We start from the raw sequence: 23201 nt of genomic DNA, 5'->3' as shown, positions 1-23201 counted from the left end.
TTCGGTTCCTCACTGCCCTCCTCTTGCTCCTTTCCATATGCCATGCACCTGGTTCTCTGCGCTGGAGCTCTTCAGGAGAGGCGGCTTCTCTGGTTGCTGCGGGGCCCACATCTTCGCACACAGGTCTTCTGCTGCTTTTCCTCCTGCCTGGTACGGACAGGATTTAGGTGTTTGAGCTACTGAACGCTGGTATGCTGTGTCTTTGGCAGCTGAGTCTCTCACTTGCTCAGCGATTATGCGTTTGGTGGGATCTCCGCCTTCTGTGGTCTGCAGCATTTGGCAGACTCCAGAATCTCTCTGCCTACCACACTGACTGTGTGGCCCTGCTTCCAGAATCAAATGTCTCCTCTGCGCTCAAGCTCCCTCTTCATGCCCTCAAGTTGGCTCTCCCTCTCTCCGCATGGACCTCAGCTCTCTTATGTTCCGAACGGCAGAGTTGACACCATTGGTTCTGCTCTTTAAGCACAGAATTTGATAGAGCGGGATTAGGAACCAAGCAATGCATTTTTAAAGGGCCCTGCACATTATTATACTGTTCAATCTCCATAAAACCAACAAATATTTGTGACTCTGCTTTCAAGGGAGATGTAATTAAATCTTTACCTGAGTATTTCCTTGTCTCATATGAGATACGGGGGCAGTCACCTCCAGTGAAATCCTGTTTGCCCCGTCCTCTAGGGGGTTTTAAAGTGTTGCAGGCTCACCTCCCTAGTCCCAAATAGGGTGGCTCCCCCTTGAGAAGGGACGAATTCCCTAGACCCGTCACAATTGAATTAATGGCGTTCAAATATAAATATATATATTTCTGTATATATATACACATTTTTGTTCCAGAGGAAAAACATATCCAAATGTCCTCATATATATGTCACTATTATAAAAATGTAACTATAATTATGCACGTGGTTTATTTGAAATGTTTTATACTAAAACACAGATGGCTTCCTGAAACTGTCTGCAGCTTCTCCGTCCTATGCATCCATTCCAGGGCGGTCATATTAACGAACTCCAGGGCTAAGGGCAGTTTGAGAAAAAGACCAGAAGTGCCTTCAGTGGAATGTAAAGCAGTTCATTTAGTTGGGGAAAAAGTTACAAACTACATTTGCTCTATTAAATGATAGTGGTCTGGGTGGTGACGGGAAGACACAAATATGACCTCTTTTGTGTTGAAGTATATTATTTGTTATACAATGCGCCTTTCAATATTTACATGATTCCATCTACAATGGCGAAATAAATAAATGGGGACACATCTCTCACAGTAGTTGTGTTAACTATATTTACTTGTTTTTCAGGCTTTTTATACTGTTTAGCTGGAATTAACAAATTGTATTTATTATGGATTGATAAATATTTTAATGATTTTGTTGTGTTTTTGTTTCTTGTTTTTTAAAGGGCCTGACTTGGAAAACTGTCAGGAGGAAATTACCATCAAGGTTCCCAGCCAGCTAGAGTTGAGACAGAAACTTTCTTCGTTGTCATCCAACAAAACCGACACACCCAGCTATGAAGCGAGCGACGAAGGCGGAACACCCATAATTCAGTCTGATGAGGAGGAAGTGCATGTCGACACAGCACTAGCTGTCGTCAGCACTATTGCAAATGTGAATTCTGACTTCAGCGATGAAAGTGACTCTCAAACTGTGTAAATGCTGTCATTGAACCAATAAGAATGGATTAGACTTTTTTGTGAAAGCTTGGACCTTGAGAGAATGAAGAACTTAAAGTATGTGTGAATTTATCAGCTAACCGCCAAGTTAGACAGATGTGTTTCTGTTTCCTGATATGAGGATTTTCTACAAAACTTTCAGTTATGAATGGGATTTGGTGTACAATACAATAATTGCCTCTGAAACACATTGGGCTTCCATTATCAAAATAAAGTAGATTTTTGTAAGTTATTCTTTGTCATGTACAGAGTTTTGCTCATGAGAATTGATCTAATCAATATATTGAATATATACATTGTGATGAAGTCCCCTGTATGGTTCTGGGGACTGCCAAAATGGTGACCCCCTGAGCCAGTGGATGATGGGCCTGGGATGGCATGGGCAGAGCCTCTGGAAACCCTACCTTCATCCATGTCACATAACCCGGGGACAATTGTAGTGTGCCTTCAGAGGACAGGTTTGGGGATCTGAACTCTCCCCACTGCCCTACTAAGAAAATCAAACCATAACAATGTAAATCCTGCCAAAGACCCTGCATGTCAAAATGTGTACACCTGCCCTCTCTCCCATCCTTCTCTTCCTCCCCCCATTGAGAGCCAAAATGCTCCATATGAGCAGAATGCAAATCTCTACCAGTGAAATAAGGAAAAGGTTTTTTGGTCCACTCAAAAATGATAGCAAGCATTTTGTTACAGTTGCAACTTCACCCATTGTTTCAAGGGAGTTATCTTACAAGGATCACAGTATGCCTAGTGACATTTGCAGCCCCATTGACATAATGTTTCAGATTTACAGCTTCCCAAATGCTCAATGTTCCGCACGGGAAACAAAGTTACCAAAGCATTGTGTTGTGCCTCCGCCCCCACCTCACATGAGCTGCTCATATTGAGTTACAATGTTGTCATTTTCACTCACCAACAAGGGAATATGTGAAACGAAATGTTCAGGAAGCTTACTCCAGTGTGTTCCCAGCTTCTAATTCATACGCTGGAAATACCAAAGCCTTCAGATCACCACAGGGTGCAACAGAAAAGGTCAGATGGGGAAACCACCATTGAAACTGGTAGAAAGGCCTCGTCTTTTTTTAACTTTTATCCCAGGGACGTCATTTCACCAACATGCCAGGGGTAGTGGAAGTGACATCACATGCCCCTTGACCTCTGATGACATCCGAGGAAGTTATGCCATTTGATCCCACCCAGAAGTGACATCATGGGAAGTGATGGAACACGACCGTTTACCCCTTGACAAAACAGGCAGTGGGATCACATAGCATTGTTTCTAAGTACACTATGAAAAATATGGTTACTGTAACGTGATATACATTTCATACAAGAATGGATCACCATATGTATCGCCAGAAAAAAACATGCTATAACTGTGACTTGAGAAAAGCAAAATACATAGTCCGAAATGGATGCTTATTCTACTCTAGATGCTTTTTGGAGGATTTCGTCTGCATTGTAAATTTAAGATGTTTAAGAATAGACTAAATCAGGAACTCACCCCATGAAGTGTGCCTGAAATAAACCTTTAATGAGTGTAGAAATGATTGTTTAGAATTCCAGAAAGACATTATTTATTATTTCTATGCTTTCCTTTTTAGCGTCACTACTCAAAGTGTTACACTTGTGGAAGCCCCTGTTTTTTTTTTTTAAGGAAGACTGAACTAGAAAACCAGCCACTCTAGAAACACATTTTAAAAAACACCTTTTTTATTAGCGGTAGCACAGGAGACCACAGGGGTAGCAAGTCTCCCTTGCGACCCCCAAATGACATCCCTGCTTTATCCTCATTTTAATTCCAAACAAACCCAGATTTCATGCAAAATATAAATGTAGTTAATAGCATTGCAATATCTATAGTATTCCACTGTATCAAGTGATGATGTAGGACAACAAGAACTTAGAATCATTGTGCGTCCAGCATAAACCTCAAGATTTTCACAAAGTGAGTATTCTACCTGTAATCAATGTGCAATCCTCTGAGACTGCTTCTGTATTTTTACTGTATTTTTATCGTCATCCTGTTTTTTCTCAATCCAGTTAAAAAACATATCAAGTCTGGCCATGCATCTTTGGGTCTTCATGTATCAGGAAGCGACATTCTGTATACATCCCCAAATTCATTACAGAGAGAGAGCGCTCCCTTAAACATGCAGCTTGTAGTAGAGGACCTCTATACCTCGCTCTAGCGATATTACTCCTGGCCACTGCATTTGTCTCTTTAAACAATGCCAATAACCACGTTTTCAGATCATGCAAAATGTCCTCCCTAATAATTTTTTGAAATTTGTATATTACACGCCCCCAGTAATTTCTGACGGCAGGACAAGACCATACCAAATGCAAAAAATCTGCCCGTGATTATGAACATCGAGAGCATTTATCACTAACATCCGAAATAGAAGCGTGATAGAACTGTCAGAAATATTTATAGTGTGTCAATCTATATAGTTCAGATGTGTTCCTGGTCTGTGTACATGCTAAGGTCCATTCTCCATCACTTATGAGGTCGCCCAAGTCTCCTCCTGCCATGCCCTTGCTCAGTCCCCATCAGTTTGTCTCAAATTCAAGACCATACTGAATGAATAATGTGCTTGTTCAATGTGGGGGCATAAGGAATAAAACATCTGGGCCTTAGGAAATACCTGTGAATCAGTCATCAGGAATGGTGGTTTAAGTGCAAGTAGTGCATGGCAGAATCTGTAGTATTGGAAAACCATCCAAAGGGTGGTGTTACCTTTAGTTCTTATATATTCCATATTTATAAATGTTCCCCCGTGTATAAATCCCCCATTTTGGTAATTCCTAATGCACAAAAGCATAGAATAAATTGTTTGTGAAATGCCAGGCTTTGAGTGTGGAATTTAGTGTTCGGGTGAATAAAGCATCTGTGATCTGTCACCCAGCCGAGGTGTTTGAGTGATTTTCAGAGTGGGTTCAGGAGGAATCGGTCGGTGGCTGATCCGTTAGTGAGGTTAGTGACTGGGGTGGAGGAGGCATTGTGCGATGGGGAGTTGGTGGGAGCGTTCTTTTTGGATTTGGAGAAGGCGTATGATATGGTGTGGAAGAGTGGGTTGTTGGTGAGACTGTTGGAGATGGTGTGAAGGGGAGGATGTTTCGGTGGATTAGGGCGTGTTTGGCTGATAGGACCTTTCAGGTGAGAGTGAGGGGGGTGCCGTCTGAAGTTTGGAAGATGGAGAATGGGACGACGCAGGGAAGTGTGATTCGCGCAATGCTGTTTAATGTGATGGTGGATGGGTTGATTCGGGCTTTGGCGGGAATTGGGTGTCAGGTGGATTTCTTCGCAGATGATGGTGTGGTATGGGTAAGAGGGCGGAGTTTGTTGTTGGTGCAGCGTCGGCTGCAAGCTGCGATAGTGCGTATGGAGGAGTGGTGTGGGAAATGGGGCTTTGTGGATAAAAGTGTGAGCATGGTTTTCTCGAGGAAAAGGGTGCAACAGGAGTTGAACTTGGTTTTGAAAAGTGTGAGGGTGAAGAGCGTAGAGGAGTTTCGGTACTTGAGGGTGATTTTGGATAGGAAGTTGAACTGGAATTTGCAGGTGGATGGTGTGGTGGATAAGTGTAAACGTAGGTTGAATTTGTTGCGGGCGGTGTCTGGGAAAGAGTGGGGTGCGCAGCAGAAGTGTTTACGTGATTTTGAGTGGGATGGATTTTGGATGTCGGGTGGCAGTGGGTTTCACAGCGAGTCAGAAGCTGCGGTTGGATAGGGTGCAGGCGAGGGCATTGAGAGTGTGTTCGGGTGTGATGAGGTCCCCTCCAGTGAATGCGGTGCAGGTGCTTGTGGGGGAGATGCCGTTGGGGTTGAGGAGGGATGCGTTGAATATGAGGTGGGGGGTGAAGTGCAGTGCGAAGAGTGTGGCTCATCCGGTGCGTGAATGTTTGAAGTATAATTGGAGGTTTGACTACTATGGGAACCGGTGGAGGAGGAAGGGGGCACTTTGGGGTTTCACATGTGGGAGAAGGGGGTGCAGTGGGGTGTGGGCGAGTTGTTGGCTGTGATGGGTACGGATTTGGTGAGATGGCCGATGTGGATGATGGGGTCTCCAAAGGTGTGTTTAGAGTTGGCAAGAGTGGTGTCGAAGAAGCGGGGTTTGCGGGGTAAGATCAAGACTTTGGGTCAGGCGTATGTGGCAGGGAAGGAAGGATGTAAGGTGTTCACGGATGGTTCGAAAGATCCTATGTCTGGGAGAGTGGGTATGGCGTATTATCTGGAATGCACTCGGGAGTATAAAGTGGGGCGACTGATGAATGATGTGTCTATTTGTACGGCTGAGTTGGTGGCGATTGATAGAGTGTGCGAGTTGGGGTATGAGAAAGTGGTGGTGTTCTCGGATTCATTGAGTGGGTTGCAGGCGATTGTGGCAGGGGATGGTGATCGGAAGGATGTGATTTTGGACATCAGGAGGAAGATTGATCGGTGTGTGCGTGGGGGAATGGATTTGGAGTTGGCGTGGGTCCCCAGTCACAGTGGCATTTTGGGTAATGAGTTGGTGGATCTGGCGGCGAATGAGGGTATGAGAAGGGGAGCGGTTGATGTGAGGTTGCCTTTGAGTATGGATGAGGTGAAGGCTGTGGTGGTGAGACGGGTCATGGATGAGTGGCAGGAGAGGTGGGTGAGTGGGGTGAAGGGCAGGTGGATGTTTGGTGTTCGTGGGGAAGTGTTGGTAAAGGTGGATGCGGGGAGTCTGGAATGGAGGAGGGGGGAGGAGGTGATGCTGAATCGGTTGAGGATAGGGCATGTGGGGCTGAATGACTGTTTCGAGTGGGGAAGCGTGAGTCGAGGGACTGTGCGGTGTGTGGGGTGCCTGAGACTGTGGGACATTTTCTGCTTAGGTGTGAGAGACATGTTGAGGAGAGAGAATTAATGAGGGTTCGGTTGTTTGCGCTGGGTGTGGCTGAGCTGAGTGGGAAGACTGCTGGGAGGTGACGGGGTGAGAGGCTGGAGGAGGAGCAGTGTGATGTTGGATTTTGTGAGGCAGACGGGGCGGTGGGAGGAGTTGTGAGTTTATGTGAGCTAAGTATTGATTGGTGGATTTGGTGCACATCATCCTTTAGGATGGGGAAGCGCCTGCGTGGGTCCGCCCACGCATCCGATAATTAAGAAGACGACGACATAGATCGACAAATAGGGCAGACCAGGGAATTGGGTTAACAGAGGGATTTTATTACTAAATGGGTACAGTGTTGGCCAAAATTAACAAGTAGTGTCTACAGTAAACCAAACGTTATCAGGATGGTTCTTCTCGTTGTTGGGGTAGTGCTCTGGGAAAACGTGTCCAAAAGAAAGTCAGCCTCATCACGAGTTTGGCGGTAACCCTTAAATGCAGCGGTAACACTATTACCGCCACATTTAAGGGTCCGCCCAATCACGAGTCTGGCAGCATTTACCCTCAGCTCCAAGCTGGAGGTAAATGCGCCAGAAAAATTCCCATTTTTTTCGTCTCAATTAGGGTCGCGATATTAGCGTGTGCTAATTGCGCCGCAAATTCCCCATTGGACCCAATGGGGAATTACAGTTACTGCCCAACCCTTGATCCGGTGCTAATAGCGCCAGACCGATTGGCGGTAACGCTATTAGCGCGGGCAGTAACCCGGCGGTAATACCGCCAGTTTACCGCCCAACTCGTGATGAGGCCCAGTGTCTCCAGTGTACGTAAAGTGCCTCCCTCTCTATCAGGGTTCAGCTGCTCCAGCCACCTACTTCAATCCCTCTCCTCACCTGGGTCTCACCACAAGCTTCTCTCCCATAAAGCTTCTCACCTAGTTACCAGTTATCCTAGGTGTAACCCTCTTTCCTCTCTCACCTTCCCTTCAATACAATTCCACTCCAGATCTCATTCTACACCACGTTACTCAATGTTTTCCCCCTCTTTCTGTCACCTCCTCTTTAATCTTTCTGAAGTTTTTTGACTCTTTCGACACTTCCTCTGCCCAATCTGCTTTACTTTTCTCTATCTCCCTTTTTTTCCTCATCTATCTCTCATTACTATTTTCTCACAACAGCTGTCTATTCTGCTCCCGACCTTCACCCTTTTGGGTACCTTTCCTGGAACAATTCGGAATTTCCAGATTCCTTCTATCATTCCTTCTTCATCCCATTTGGCACCTCTTAGAGTAATTCAGATTCTCCAGTGCCTTACTATCCATCTCTTCTTCTCTGCACACCTTTGGGCACCAACCTTACAACAGTAGAAGTTTCCAGTTCCCTTCTAGCTCTTTCTCCTTCACCCCTTTGGGGACCTTCTTCCCTCCACTCAAGGGACCCTTCTCCTCCCGACCCTCTTTGTCTCCTCCTTGACCTTCTCCTCTGCAGCCTTCTGGCCCTTACTTCTTCCATTCCATTGGTCTCTTGACCACCCCCACCCCCTTTCCAGGTCTGTCCCTCCCTGCAGCATCCTGTCTCATACTTTCTTCAGCCTTCTGGGTCTCGCCTCCTGTCTCCTGCTCTCCCCAGGCTCATGGGGCCCTGCTCATGTCTCCAGCTCCTTCTTCAGCTTCCTCCCTTCATCCAGCACCAAACAAGCTCTTCCTCCCACCTCCACCACCTACTGCCTGAGCCCTGGAAGTTTTACAGGGCATAGGCCCCTCCTTCCTGCCTCCCTCTTGTGGAACCAGAATCGGGTGTGGTAGATGGGATGGGGTTTCATCTATGCTCTCGCCTTGTCTTCCCACCTTTCTTTTGGTAAAGGAAATACAGGTGTACTGGTATTGTATAGGGAACCTGGGAATTGTAGTTCTCTGGGCCTAGATGGATGTGCACCACATTTTTGAGAATCATGTCCACCATATTGGAGTTCCCAACTCCCTCTTTCCCTTAGTGCCTCTGACATGGGGACTGGCTGATTGTCTATGGGAGTGCTTGGTATAACTCGGGTCCCTCTTATTCTTTAGATGGATAAAGGTGCGATTTCAACACCCGTGCAAGGCAAGCTGGGAGTACTGGTGCTACTGGCTCCACAGGAATGATGCTCCTTTTTTTCCCCATTCTGTGACGAGCCCCTCCCTTCCGCGTGCAGCATGGTGGGGTCAGCCCTGGGATCCTCCCCATGCTGACCTTGGGCTCAGTATCACTTTGCTTATTGTGACACCTGGCCCTGTTGGTGACCCCACCATCCACCAACGCAGTCTGGCAGGGTACTAAGTCAAAGGTCCCAAATGTTCAGTCAAGTGAGCTCAGGCAAGTTTGGTTGCACACTACCATTTCAATTACCACAATTGGTGCATATCTGTATTAGGTCATGAAAGTCCCCCTTTCTCAAAGGACCATGTTAGGACATCAAATGCGACACTTGTTTTGTTGCCCATAGTAACGGTTTCATGCATCGTTTAAGTCTGTCAAAAAACGGTGGGGTTCTAGTATCAGGACGTTTTGAAAAACATATAATTTTGGGACTTTTATCATCTTGTTAAGTGATATGTGAGCCACCATGGATATTGGAAAACCTATTCATCTGTCCATTTTATTTTCCATTGTATCCAGTTCATATGCAAAGTTATCCCTACATGGAGTGCAGACCGCAGATCAAATCATTATTCCCTAGTATTTAGGACAATAGATCCGCAATTTCTACCCCACTTATTCCCCAGTTTTCCCTGTGGCCACAGAGGAAAAAAGACCAATTTATTCCAGTTTATACACAACTCAACCAGAAGAGGAAACGTTTTGGTAGTCGATTTTTATACCTCTAAATATGTGGTGCTCAATGGGCAGCACAAAATGTAACAGTGCTTAAGGACATACCTGTTGGGTACCGTGGCATTCAGTTATTTCCCAGATAAGGTTGAGTTTGTTGGAATCCTAGCTTTCGTGCATTTGTAGAACATTTGTATCCAGGGTATGTCATCTACACCTAGTCCAGACCTAAGAACCTAATACAGAAATGTCCAGATCATTTAGTCAAATGTTTCCTCAGTGTCAAGTGTGTTGACAAGTGCTGATATGTCTTGGTTCTGTATTGTGAATCATAGCAGATAAGTGCATGAGCTATTATTTTCACAAGTACTTTATCTGTGTTATTTATGGATATTGGGAAGGTTTCACCAGGCTTGAAGAATATGATATTAAACGAGTCGATCAGGATAGAGGTTTCTCACAAATTGATTTATCGTACACATTCAAGAGATACAAAGCCAGTTCGGAGGTGAATGCTTTTTTTTAATGCTACCGTCTTTATTGAATTTTAACTATTGTTAACACAGCAAAACCACATGGCACAATTTAAACAACATTTTTCCCAAATATACCCCCCCTTCCCTTCCCAGCCACGTCATTCTCCCCTTCTCCATATACCAAATACAAAACCCTGCTCAATTAGTATTATTATTTTTATGGTATTTATTGAGCACAGACCTAGCTTAAAAAAAAAGCAACGGAGTGCTTTACAGAGGTACACACCAGTTGAGATGCATAACAGAGTGGTTTTCAGAGGTAGCAACAGAACAGATAGGTATCCAGCGATTTTACCGAAGATTTTGTATTCGAGGAATTGCTACTGAAAAAATGCTGATTTCTATTTTAAATATATATATGGGGGTTTTAAAGGGTCAAAACAGGTGGGGGGAATTAGGGGGGTTAAAACATGGGGGGAATGGGTAGCTTGGTAGGGTGAGCCCCCCCCCCCCTCTTCCCCCCAGAATAAAAAAAGAAGACAAGAAAATCGGTATGTTTTAGGTAAAAGAAATTGTAAAAAATCTTCAGTAAAATCACAGTAAACCGAACGAAAGCCCTACGCACGTTGTTTTGATGTATATTTTATGCTGCACTCAGGAAGAGCTTTATTCAGGGTTTTTAACGATTGCTAACATTAAAGGACATTTCAATTGGAGACGCTGTACTCACTGACCTTCAGATTTTGCATTGAGGAACATTAGTGAATTAGAATGAGTTCAGTATTTATAATTGTGGTATTATCTTCGAATTTGTTTGCAGAGCATGCCATTTGGGCTTGTAATAATAGATTGTTTTAATAATTATGATTGATTAAGTACTTGAAATTTAGTTGTGTCCTATGCATTATACTATCTTTGATGTAGGACTGTACATAGATGGATTTTATTTTATGTATAAAGAACTTAAAGGATAGTTCCGGGACTTTTTTTTTTATTGTCCCTACGGTTCGGCCATGTGTTTTTAAGCATAAATCGGTAGATCGTAGAAAACTTTCCTATGGACCTTACCCGACTTTTCGTCCATTAACGCACTCGAAATCAGCCGCCATTTTGTGATAATCCTATCATTTCCCCCCATCGACCTGGCTCACCTGCGTTTGCGGCACTAAATCATATCCCCCGCCCCTGAAACAGACTTTATCAAAACATTCATATTCCCCGCCTCTATCCGTGACGTGACTGTGCTGCGTAGGCAAACGCGCCCAGGCGTCTTCTACGCGACTCCACACAGAACCCGGAAACCAACACAGATCAGCTCACAACACAGCGCGCCACAATTCGGAATATGAAACTGTACTTTTAAATCAAACCGCAAGATTGTAAATTTGGTAAAGTACATTTATTTGACATCAAATGTTTAGAGAATATTCAGCGATTTGCATTTTTCTTTGCTCTCGATCCAAAATAGTTCGTCTTGAGGCAAGCGATGTTCGTGTGCAGTACACAGGGTGTTGGTTTACGATAAAATAAGCTCTTCGGTCGCACTGATAATCGCATGGCTGTTCCAACAACGAGGCACTAGGCCACCACAACGGTATGTATGTTGCATCTAGCCATTAGTACCGCGTAAGGGCATACTTGTACTTGGCGATCGTCCCATAAAATGGTCAGGGCGGTAACGTTGTTCACGCGGAGAAGCAACTGGCGGTTGTAAAAGCCATCCGCCGGTGTCTGGTACTCGTGACACAGACAATAATGAAGGATGTACCTGTTTTAAAAACATAAAAAATGAAATTAGTCTCACCATCAGATCTTTATTAAAATTATTCATTTTATATATTAGGTCGGGAAATTATTTCATAGCTAGGACAGTACAACTGGGTATTATACGTCATTTCCAGTAACCCACCCCCTCTCCTCCGCCTTTTTCAGAGCCGCCTGAGCGCCAGTGGACCACTTCGTCACTGATATGATATAATATGGCATTTGCAACGCGCCTATACACAAGTGTTTCAAGGCGTGGCGAGGCAGGGAGGGGGGGGGACAAGGAGAAGACAGACAACGATCCTACTAGGCCAGGTGTCATTCAGATCGCGCAAGTGCAGGGGTAGAGGGAAGGTAAAAGTGCAAGGGGAAGGGGAGGGGGGAAGTGGAGTACAAGGTAAGTAGCATAAAATAATAAATACATAGGGCCAGCTGGTGGCGAGTGCAAGGTAAGTGCAGAACAAGTGCTGGGAAGGGGGGGCTGTAGGATACTGAGACAGTCCCCCAGTGCAGGGGTTGACAGGGAGGCAGTGCAGGTGGAGAGTGGAAGGGCCCAGGACCGAGGTCGCAGACAGTGGACCAGTTGTAGCAGGGGAGAGGGAGAGAGAAAGCAGAAGCAAAGAGGAAGGTTTTGAGGTGCTTCCGTAAAAGGAGATGGTTCTCCTCAAGATAGTGCGCGGTACAAAACAATATGCCACATAGAACGAACAAGTACAACTTAACCCGTCTTTAAAGCTACTGTATAGTAATTAAATTGCGGTATAAACTCATCTAAAGAGTTACTTACATTATATTTGCATTTTCCATTGTGTCTGTGCGTAGGGCAGCCCCGAAATACCACTCCTTCTATGCCGACGTTATTTCTTCTAATGAACGAACATTAAATGGCTATCGTTTCTGAAATTTTATTCATTATCGTTTCTTACGTTATTGCACCACACCCCCAAAAAGAAGTCTTTCGGGATGGTCCCGGCCTGTCAAGGTCAAATAACAATAGAACCTTATACTGAGTCGTGGGCCATTCCGGCACCCGAGCAAAAAATCAAAGCAGCTGACCTTCACTTTGAACGAGCACACATTCCTAGTTAGCTACATTCAGTGTAAGGCCATCTCACAGGACTTGAAATTTACATTCCATCTTTGAATTTTGTCTGCGTGCTTTGCAGCCCCAGAGAACCATAAATACGGAGACATTCTATATTTTTTGAAAAATGATTTATATTACTGTTTGGTTTAATTTAATGCGCAAATGAACAAGGTTGGATAGACACATTGCATGTACACTGAGCAATCACTTTTATTTACACAATACATAGCTACACATATTCAATGGGCCTGCGACATGAGGAGACTCGAGAGCAAAGTCACAGGTGACACCCGGGTGGTTCGCACTACTGCACGGTGAAGGGAGGGGCAAGGGTGGAGAGACACATTGCATGTACACTGAGCAATCACTTTTATTTACACATTACATAGATACACATATTCAATGGGCCTGCAACATGAGGAGACTCGAGAGAACAGACAATCAAATTACAATCATTTAAACCGTGATGTGTATTTCTCAATGAGCTCTGCTTTAGGTGGACATGGAACAGAGGCAATGTTGGGTGGCAATGCAGTTGTCCCCTGCACAGGTTCGTTCACAACTCCATGTATGTGCCTATCTAGGACGTCAACAATAAGTCTCTCAATAAACTCATATTGCATATCCTCAAACACTGGTTTGATCACCCATTGTTTATTTCTTTTAGTGAAGGCCTTATTGTAGCGAAGCGTCCCTAAAGTTCCGGTTGTCCTACTTTGTTGACGGCCAACATTATGGTTATGTGCCAAGACCGCTAGAAGAGTCCGATTTATCATGCCCTCCATGCCAAAATGGCCTGTACTTTAGGCACATATTGTGGAACACCTCCAAATCTCCTGTGTGGCAGAATTCCGTGAGTCCCCTCAAATCTCTTGTTATAGTTTTATCAAATACAATCTTTTCAATTGCTTTGTGAGTGGGTGATGAAGGAATCAACCACTTCTTCTTCCGTGCCTCCTCTGTGGACAAATGGCCATGTTCACAATTGTGGAAATGTTGGTTTGTGGTCCAGCGGTGAACGTTGCTACAGTGTAGCATTACTGACCGCCATTTTTCCAGTAGAATTTCCAACGACCCTTCACATGTTTTTGAGCTCCACCAAAGATGGTTGCTGATTGACTTGGACCACTGTGAAATACCTTGCATATCTTTTTTTTTACCTGCAGCCGACATTTTTTTATTGATTGTTTTTGCAAGATGCCATACGTCAAATTGGTGATTTATATTTTTGTACTCTTCTCTCATTGTCTTGGCAATTGAAACGTGTCTGTCCGTGGCTATCAGGTCGATCACCATTCCCCGCGATTGTAGTTCTTGCAATGATGCTACAAAGCCAACTTTCTCCATGGCCACTGAGGATGTACTTTGTGACACCTGCACGACCACCAAACTCACAATTTTCTTACTTTCCATGTCCTGAAAGTGGCAGGTGCAGTACTTGGCTGAAAATCTTGGGCTGTCGCACTGTCCATCACCGGCTAGCCTGAACCGTTTGCCCGCGAATGTACTTTCAATAGACATTTTTTCCATTCTCCAAGCTTCGCTAATGGCTGGAAATAGATAATCGGTTTGGTATTTGTAGAACTGAGTTTTCGCAATGAAATGGATTCCCACAAACTGAAAGAAATACTCTAACTTTTTAAAACTTGAACCACTAAAAAGTGCGGCCGCTGCACAAAGTAGATTGCCTGCTGGCAGTTGCCCCAGCATGGGTTGTGCAGACCATGAGAATGGATGATATTGTGTACAGGTGGCATGTATTTTAAGGTTAGTGCCTCGAATTGCACGAGTCACAGTAATCAATGGCTCCCCACATACTTCCCCACCAACCGAATGCCCACATTTCATCTTAATAATAATATCAATCAAACAACTATCGAATACAATGAATTTGGCCTCTTTCCTTATACTGTCACTCTGCATCCCAGCTGGTTCGGCCTGTAACGTTAAGGACATGTCACTCACATTAAAGGTACAATCTCTGATATCGTCTTCCGCTATGTTCAGTGATATTGATGGTGTTTCATTGTTGTCCATTTCATTCTCTTCCATTGCAACATCTGTTCCTTCTCCGGCGATGGGAGAATAAAACAATTTCTTCAACTTTCTCGCGGTCTTAGTTTTTGCGGGTGTGGATTCTGTGAATTGATCTCCGACTGCATCCAAACTACCAGGAGGACATTCACTATCAATGGCTGGTGGTGGTATAGCTCCGTTGTCAATCACTTCATATTCTTCCCATTGGCACGATGCATCTCCAGTCTCAAGTCCCTGCCAAAAGGTTTGACAAGCAACATCTCTCGTTCGCTTCACTGTCTGTGTAGATCTAGTTCGTACACCCACTCGCAACTAGAGGACAGATTGGAAAAGGGATGTTCAGTTTAAACACAACTTACAGTATTGAACTATTAACAGTGAAAAACAACATAATATAGTGACCAGCACACTAACCTTCTTTTGCTTTCTTTTCTTTGAAACTTTCTTGCCTCGAACTTCAACATCTGGACGCTGTTGCTCCGACTCGTGTGTGCATGTCTCCACTTCCTCTTGCGCTGCAAGGACTATATTTTCATGATAAGCACATCCATCACGCACTGACGCTCCATCGACTCCCTGAAACATAGAACTTTCATTAGTATGTATAATAATATTGAAAACACAAAATGTACTTGGGGACCAATACCCACGTACATCTCAATAGCAAAACACGAATGAACGCATTGTGTAGAACATTCAAACGACAATTATTCACGCATTGTTGATCTAGTTAGATGGAACTGTCAAGATCCATACCTCGGGCTCCGCATAGACTTCCATTGATGATATTATTGAAGATGACGCTTCAGCAACTCCCTGAAACACAGTAATTGCATTAGTATGGTTTTCTATTTTGTTAAAAAGAACATAAACTTTGTGCAGGCATCAACGGCTCATCTAAATAGACCTGCACAAATGATCAGTTGTCTAAAATAAATAATGGATATCTAAATATGATTCGATTTGCTCGATCGTTGGAAGTGTCACCACCCAGAGATCTGCATCAACTACTAGGGGTGATGTTCTTGTAGAAGAAGCTCCGACATCTCCCTGAAACATAGTACTTGCGTTAATAACGAAGGAAGTATAGCGGATGTAATCACGTCATATGATCTTGCTTGATCGAACTGTCAGTATCCATACCTCGAAATGCATAAGAACATCAAGGGACGCTGTAACTGCGGTGCACACTTCTGCAAGCTGTTGCGCCGACCCGTAACTGCATGCTCCCCCTTCTTCTTGGACTAATGCTCCATCGACTCCCTGAAACATAGGACTTTCATTAGTAATGAACACAATATTGAAAAAAGAAGACACATAGGAGGGCGACGACAGAAGGACATATCAATGGCTAAAAACGAAAGAAACATGGTGTGTAACAATCACGCTACAAGAATGCAAGATCTGATGATCTCCATCGATGGAACTGTCCGGAAACGTACCTCGAGCATCTGAGTGACATCAACGGTTGTCGTCAATGCGTTGGACTCCTCAGCATCTCCCTGAAAGACAGTACTTGCATTATTTTGGATAACAATAATTATAACTGAAAACAAAGACTAGAGGACGAGTACTAGGGTGTACCATTTGGTAAAATAATTACACGATAAATTAAAACTATTGATTTACATGCCTAAAACAAGTCAGTGGCAGAATAGCTAAGTAAGATTACCCGATAGGCGCTTGAAGTGGCTGATGACTGCAATAACGACACGGATGGAGAATCTTCCGCCTTCATATTGAGTGGATACATAAATGGGGAAATTATTGTTAGCTAATGCTACACACTACCCCAAGGCCGAGAGCTAAATCCGTAAACTTGACTCACCAGTGGAGGGATGTGGACGAATAGAGTGGGAATAGCGGTTGAGAGCAATTTTCGCGTCGCTCGCGGTGTTTTCTTCTTTATTAGCAATGATGTGGAGTACATGTCTGAGCTAAAGTGCCTGCTGCAGATGCGGTATCGATCACCCCTCTTGTCCGCAAAGACTTCTAGGACTCTACTTTCAAGCTCAGACGGTGGATATCCGCAATATCGGACCCATTCTCTTATCTGATCTATTGTCTTAGGGAAAACATGCATTATAGTACCTTCAGATTTATTATGGCTCTTCGAAGGGCAACCGCCAATGGAACAGGCAGGCATTGTGGAAAGTTCTGAAAAGTAAAGATCAACAATTCTCTATGAATACCAATGTGTTAAAAAATTAAATGACACATAAAAGGTTCAATGCAAGGTTCGTTTTGGTTCTTGGAACTATACACGTTATTCACATGCGGATAAGTATTTGAATAACTTTAAAAAAATAGAAAAATAATTTGACTAAACTCAGAACATGTGACTAGTTCCTTGCATGTACTGTCTTGAACGAAAAGAAAACATGGATGCAATTTGATGACTACTAGCAAATAGATATAAATTAAAAAATTGGACGCAAAATGATTATGGTACATGGCCTTACCTTGACGAACAAACAGTTAGATGCAGGGATCAGAGTAGTTTCTTGTCGTAGAACAGGGAGCAGTTCACAGGTTGCAAACTGACGAGTTTGCTCAAAGTGGTCACGGAAGTTCACAGAGACGAAGAGCAGATAACCAGCACCTTCACGGGTTGACTAGCAAAGCGCAAAGAAGTTCTCATTAGAAATATGAAGTGGGTTATAAAGAATTCAAAACAGGGGTGTGTTTGTGAATGAATGACGTGTATATGTCGTGGCATTATGCGGTTTGCAGGGGGGCGTCCAGCGTGAGGGGGATGCTTGGCAGGAGACACGGGGTCTGGAGGTAGACATGGGAACAACAACCCATGCTCTATAGACCACTTTGAAGTGTACATGGTCTTTGGCACCTCTTGGCCTTTATCGCTCCCTGACAGCTCCACTTGCCAGCGCAAGTACCCCGGTGCGAACTGCCTTTGATAGGGCGGGGGGTGGATTGGGGCGGTGGTCGTGCAGACAAGACACAGGAAGACTTGTGAATGGAGACACACTTATGTGGATTGCAGGGGGGCGTCCAGCGTGAGGGGGGATGCTTGGCAGGAGACACGGGGTCTGGAGGTAGACATGGGAACAACAACCCATGCTCTATAGACCACTTTGAAGTGCACATGGTCTTTGGCACCTCTTGGCCTTTATCGCTCCCTGACAGCTCCACTTGCCAGCACAAGTACCCCGGTGCAAACTGCCTTTGATAGGGCGGGGGTGGATTGGGGCGGTGGTCGTGCAGACAAGACTCGTTTGCCGCAGGGCCTCACCAAGGAGAGGCCATCTAACTGCAAGTAAGAGGCAGGCTGCAGGATCTAGTACATGGAAGGCAGGGGGGTGAGTTTATAAATACCTCACCCTCCCAGGAGAATATATGGGTGCAGTTCACCCTGGAGACCCTGGATGCCTAGGCAGTTAGCAGCAGGCTGGCCTGTGGTGGCAAGGCGGCACGGGCCAGAGGGGGTCATCTCTGTACCCGGTGCCCAAAAGGATGATTTATTATGATCAGCCATATTGATTATTTACCTATAACCATGTTTTGTATCAATAAAATCTAACGGCCTTTTATTGCCAACGCTTGAACAAAGTGGTGTGGTAAGTATTTTTGGGGGAGGAGGCAAGGCCGGGAGGCTTGATGCCAACCCGCAAAATAACATATGTATGTCTGCTGCATATGGGTTCAACGGTTATGTGGATTGAAGGTGGGCGGCCATTTTGAGGGAGGATGCTGGCCGGAGACATGTGGTGTGACAAGACAAGGCACAGGAAGACTATTCAATGGAGACACACTAGATTCATTTAAAAAATCAAAACAACCATTGTTAAAATATATGTTGGGTTTTATTTTAGATCTTAATTTCAATTGAACATAAATAATAAACATTACACATTGTAAAGTTCCGGTTGCAGCACATCCAGGGAAAATCTGCGGTATTGTCCACTGTCGCTGGGGAAATGTTGTCTAATGGCAAGTACCGCACAGGCAGGTATTACTCTCCGAACGCGGTGTCCGAGCCTCCCGTGAAGCCACCAAGTGAAGCAACGATAGGCCACCAGCCTGTACCACCTGTGAAAAAGAAAGATGCAAACTGTATTAAAATGACAAAACTTTCTTATCAATGTCGATTCAGGTAAAAAATGTCATTCTGCTTTGAAAAAAATTCTATCTAGAAAATGCACAATATGGAACCAATTTACATGCGTTCGAATGATATGTAGATGTAATTTTATATGTGGGAGACGACCATGAAATAGTAGTGGCATCACTGACATCACAACCAGAGTATACTTACTCGTTACTCGGATTACGCGGACGAACAGTGCCGCGAAGTTTGTGCATAAGCACCATCATCATCCTCAACACGGTCCGTGAGAGGCAGGCTTCCCTGAACTCTGGCAGCTCGGTGATGCATTGCGGACTTGGCTCGCCTTCCGAAATGTAGGCCAAGCACCCGGAATTTTCACGGCAGCAGCAGTTCTCCTCCTCAGTTGGCATTAGCTCGCACCGATTGCACGTGCACCAGGTGGAGACGCCGTCCATGCGACATGGTCCAGGCTCTTCATCCGTTGACTGGTCCTCCCAACTGCCGTCCGAATCCCCATCGTTTTCGCGTGCTTGCCTTTCCAGTAGTTCCTCCTCGGTGTACTCAGGCTCGTACATAAATGGCATTATTGTAGCCATTGTGTGGTAAAGAAAGTAAAATAATTTACAAAGATGGTACAGGTGTTCACAAGGCCTAGAAGCGGCGAAGGTAGCTGACCAGAGCACAGAAACGAGTCACAGAATACTCAAAGTAACACAGAGAGAGTAATGGAATCGAAAATCTGCTGCTGTGTTTTGTGAAACGGTGTGTTTATACTTATTGAGGAAAGAGGCGTCCTGCCATTTCCATGGCGACACTTCATTAGCTGAGGCGCAGCGATTGTTGACACGAAACGTGCTTTGGCGTTGGGAAATGGGCGGTACGCGTCTGCTGATGTCAGGCTCAGGGGCGGGGGATTTGATTTAGTGCCGCAAACGCAGGTGAGCCAGGTCGATGGGGGGAAATGATAGGATTATCACAAAATGGCGGCTGATTTCGAGTGCGTTAATGGACGAAAAGTCGGGTAAGGTCCATAGGAAAGTTTTCTACGATCTACCGATTTATGCTTAAAAACACATGGCCGAACCGTAGGGACAATAAAAAAAAAAGTCCCGGAACTATCCTTTAAATACAGTAGACGGATTGGCAGGCAATGTCGCATGATAAATGACTCACTAAATTACGAGCAGTTGGATGATTGCAAAGCAGACAAAGATGCTCCATGTCCCCCCCTTCCCCAGGTCGCAGTGGTTGATATTCTGGGGCGCTATCATTCTGCTGGTGATACATTTTACTGAGACTTGTGCCCACACAAGCCTCAAATTGGGAGGAATGGCTAAGGTCAGGCAAACTACAAATTATTTTGCCGAGGTAGATAGGAGGTTGATGTTTTCTTCAGTAGCCCCCCTAGCCTGTTGTCCACAGACTATTACTCACAGATGTGAGTAACAATACTTTGTAATGACGGGCATTCACCAAGGCTATGTGTGAGCAAAGGAGGACAGACGGTTCCACACACCCAGAGGATCCCTCAGCTCACCCGCTCTGCACTACAAGCATTGCAAGCTGGTGGGCGTGCTGTGTCATGTACTGCTGTATGCGAACATGCAGAGAGAAGCGGGTGGGGGTCCACCACGAGTTCACCGGGGCAAACGGTAAGGTCCCTTCCCACCACCTACCAGTGGTTGATCACTCTCCTCACCTTCTACAGGGTCCTCGTGTTTGGGTGCTGGGGCTCTTTCCATGTCTGCTGCTCTTCAAACATGCAAGAATCCGATATGCATCCCCTCTACACCACAATTGGGAGACTGACACCAACACGCTGAAGCAAAGGGGATTCATTACAAGAGAGATCATAACACAAATCAACGGCTCATGCAGAATTCCCCCCCCCCCTCCCCTAATTTACAAATGTCATATGTCGTTCTAAAATGCATGGAGTTTCTTCATTGTGATGCTGTGTGATGTGGTTCGGCCCAATCCAAAGTTGTACACCTTCCCTTTTGCAACCACTTCGTGCAGGGATCATGTCGTCACCATCCACGGGTAAGGCTTTTGGGGCCGTCTCTGTAAGGTAAGGGAGGGGAGGGAAACACATTGTAAGGATTTTATAAACTTCTGAAACTGTTAAGTTATTATTTCTAAACTTCATGTTCTCCTGCCATCTCTGAAAATACTGTTCAGTTGTTCCCTGTTTTGGGATCCCTGAGAGTGGCCTTGCTGGGGATGCCCGACCTGCAGTTAGATTCATAAATGTTGCAGTCAGTCTGGGAATCCAGCCACAGCCTCAGTGCATGGTTTTGAGAAAGCTTCTTCAGGAACTGTGAGACTTAACCGCCCTCCTTCCCAAGGCAACGTGAAAACCTTGATCCCAACAAGGATCTCAAGAAGATTGGTATGGAGCAGTTATGATGAGTTCCTGGTGGCAGTAGTGGGGGTTTTAATGATCTTGTGGGTCTGAGTCCAAATGTGTGCCCAGAGTTTGACTAGGCAGTGTGCATTAACTTCACCCTTAATTTCTTTCAAATATCCAAATACACAATAATTCCAAAAATGCTATCTTCAAGTAGGGTTGGGGCTTGAAGCAGCTTGAAGCATGCAGCACTGGATCACCTTAATGGTTTCTCTGTATGCCTTGCAGGGGGAGTAATCTGGCTGATGGCTGGAAACTGCAGGAGGGGCTGGAACTCAGGCAAGCCTCGCCTATGAGGTGCTGGCTCGCCTAATGATGTCCTGTCTCCTGGTCTGGCAGGATGAGTGATCTGGGCACGACAGTCCTGCTACCTGGAAAAGGCAGTAGCGTAGCTGCCAATTACCTCGTGTCATGCATGCAAGCATGATGCCATTTTCCATGCTGGGATTTGTAGGCCCATACTTATAATGGGCACAACAAAACTACAAGTCCAAGCATGCAACAGGAAAAGGCAGGACTGTCTGGCATTCGGCAGCTATGCAGGAGCAGCTGGACCCCAGGAACCGGACTCAAATGGAGAGTTCAGGTCGGCTGCTTGTTCACATGGGATGTCAATACGTTCTGGGTAATGTAGTTCCATGTGACCACTCTGCATTTCTTCATTCCTTTGGTTCATATGTGCTCAGGAAAGGCCCTCAGATGATCTTGGAAGCTGAAGTGGGAGTTTCAAGAGAATAGGGACACTTGCTATCTGGTCATGGCAGATACCTGTACCACGTGATTCAACATGTCTCCCAGATCTTCTAGTCTTCATTCATCATGTGACCCAGCAGTCATAGCACACTGGCTAACGTCACTTTTCCAGTCATATCTCAGGTTTTACGTATGTTATTAACATGGCGTTTAAATACATTGTTGTCCAGCATATCCCATTCTGACATCTAATTTAAAATAAATCTCTTCTTGCATCACGTTTGCGCCCAAAGTGAGCTCTAAAGACCGTTGGAGTTACTATGATTCCTTCACCAGCTGCATAACGACAATGTTATCTATTTGCAAGATCTTTACCAACGTTTTTTTCCTAACATTCTAGACTATCCTTTTGTCGCTTGACTCTTAATCTAAACAATGTCTTCACACCACAAAGTGACAATGCATTGGATAAATGCGATAAAGTGTAGGGCAGACAAACAGTTACCTTACCGCCAAAACACAGTGGTCAAACTAGGGAGTTGACCCATGCTGTAGAGGCCTTCTTTTGTGCCTCTTCATATAGAGCCGCCTGTGCTCATATTATTAATGTTCTATTCGTACCCGGAATAGGGTGCTTGGCCAATCGGGTGATGGAAATGCGGGCGAGGACTGCCAGTGTCGCGCCCACTTTCCACCGTGCCCCTTCCTTGTGTGCAGTTATTCTTTGTGAGGTACTTCAGCACTGTAGTGGAAAATAAAGACCACTTGAGTCCAGTGGCTTGATAAACACTTTATTAGTTAAAGCAGAAAGCAAAATAAAATTACCAAACGACAGCACGATACTTTGCCGCAAGTCATCCTCCCCTGTCCCTCCGGGCACAGGGTAGCTTATACTCCCAGGATTACATGGGTGCCAATGGAAGGGGGTGGTCTTGGTCTTTGTCAAGGTCACACCGTTGCAGTTTATTGCTGACTGAGACAAAGCCCTTCTTGTATAGTGTTGTGATGCCAGCTGCATTCGGAAGAGCTCGTTAGTGTAAGCACATTTCTTCAAGGCAACTTTACTCCCTTCCGCGTCGCATCTCACCTCAAGGCAGGAGGGTACAAACAGGCATCACCCCCATGTCGAGGGGTGTACCAGGGCCCATAACAGCCCTTAGCCCTAACCAAGCACCATGCTTTGCTTGGGCCCATCTAGGCTTGTGCTAAAGAGCAGTTATTAGTGCTGATAGGCCCCCAACACAGGGTTAATGGCTATCTTTATTTTGCACATCTATGTCTTTGGTTTGAATTGGATTCAGCTATGGAGTCGCATTACTCTCAATGATGCATGTATC

The 23201-nt window shown here is 45.0% G+C and overlaps 1 protein-coding gene across 2 annotated transcripts in view; it reads left to right on the top strand.

Moving 5' to 3' along the window:
• DTNBP1 (dystrobrevin binding protein 1) overlaps positions 1-1901 on the top strand; it is a 1092536-nt gene extending 1090635 nt beyond the window's left edge. For both annotated transcript variants that reach the window (XM_069613561.1, XM_069613562.1), the window contains one exon: positions 1396-1901. In XM_069613561.1, the coding sequence (XP_069469662.1) occupies positions 1396-1649 (254 nt within the window). In that variant the 3' untranslated portion in view covers positions 1650-1901. The remainder of the gene's footprint in view (positions 1-1395) is intronic.
• Positions 1902-23201: the final 21300 nt, after the last annotated feature.

The sequence above is a fragment of the Ambystoma mexicanum genome, chromosome 5p (assembly GCF_040938575.1).
Source record: "Ambystoma mexicanum isolate Mex_15411 chromosome 5p, UKY_AmexF1_1, whole genome shotgun sequence".
Classification (NCBI taxonomy): domain Eukaryota; kingdom Metazoa; phylum Chordata; class Amphibia; order Caudata; family Ambystomatidae; genus Ambystoma; species Ambystoma mexicanum.
Note: the sequence above shows the minus strand (reverse complement) of the source record. Positions and strands in the feature narration are given on the sequence as shown.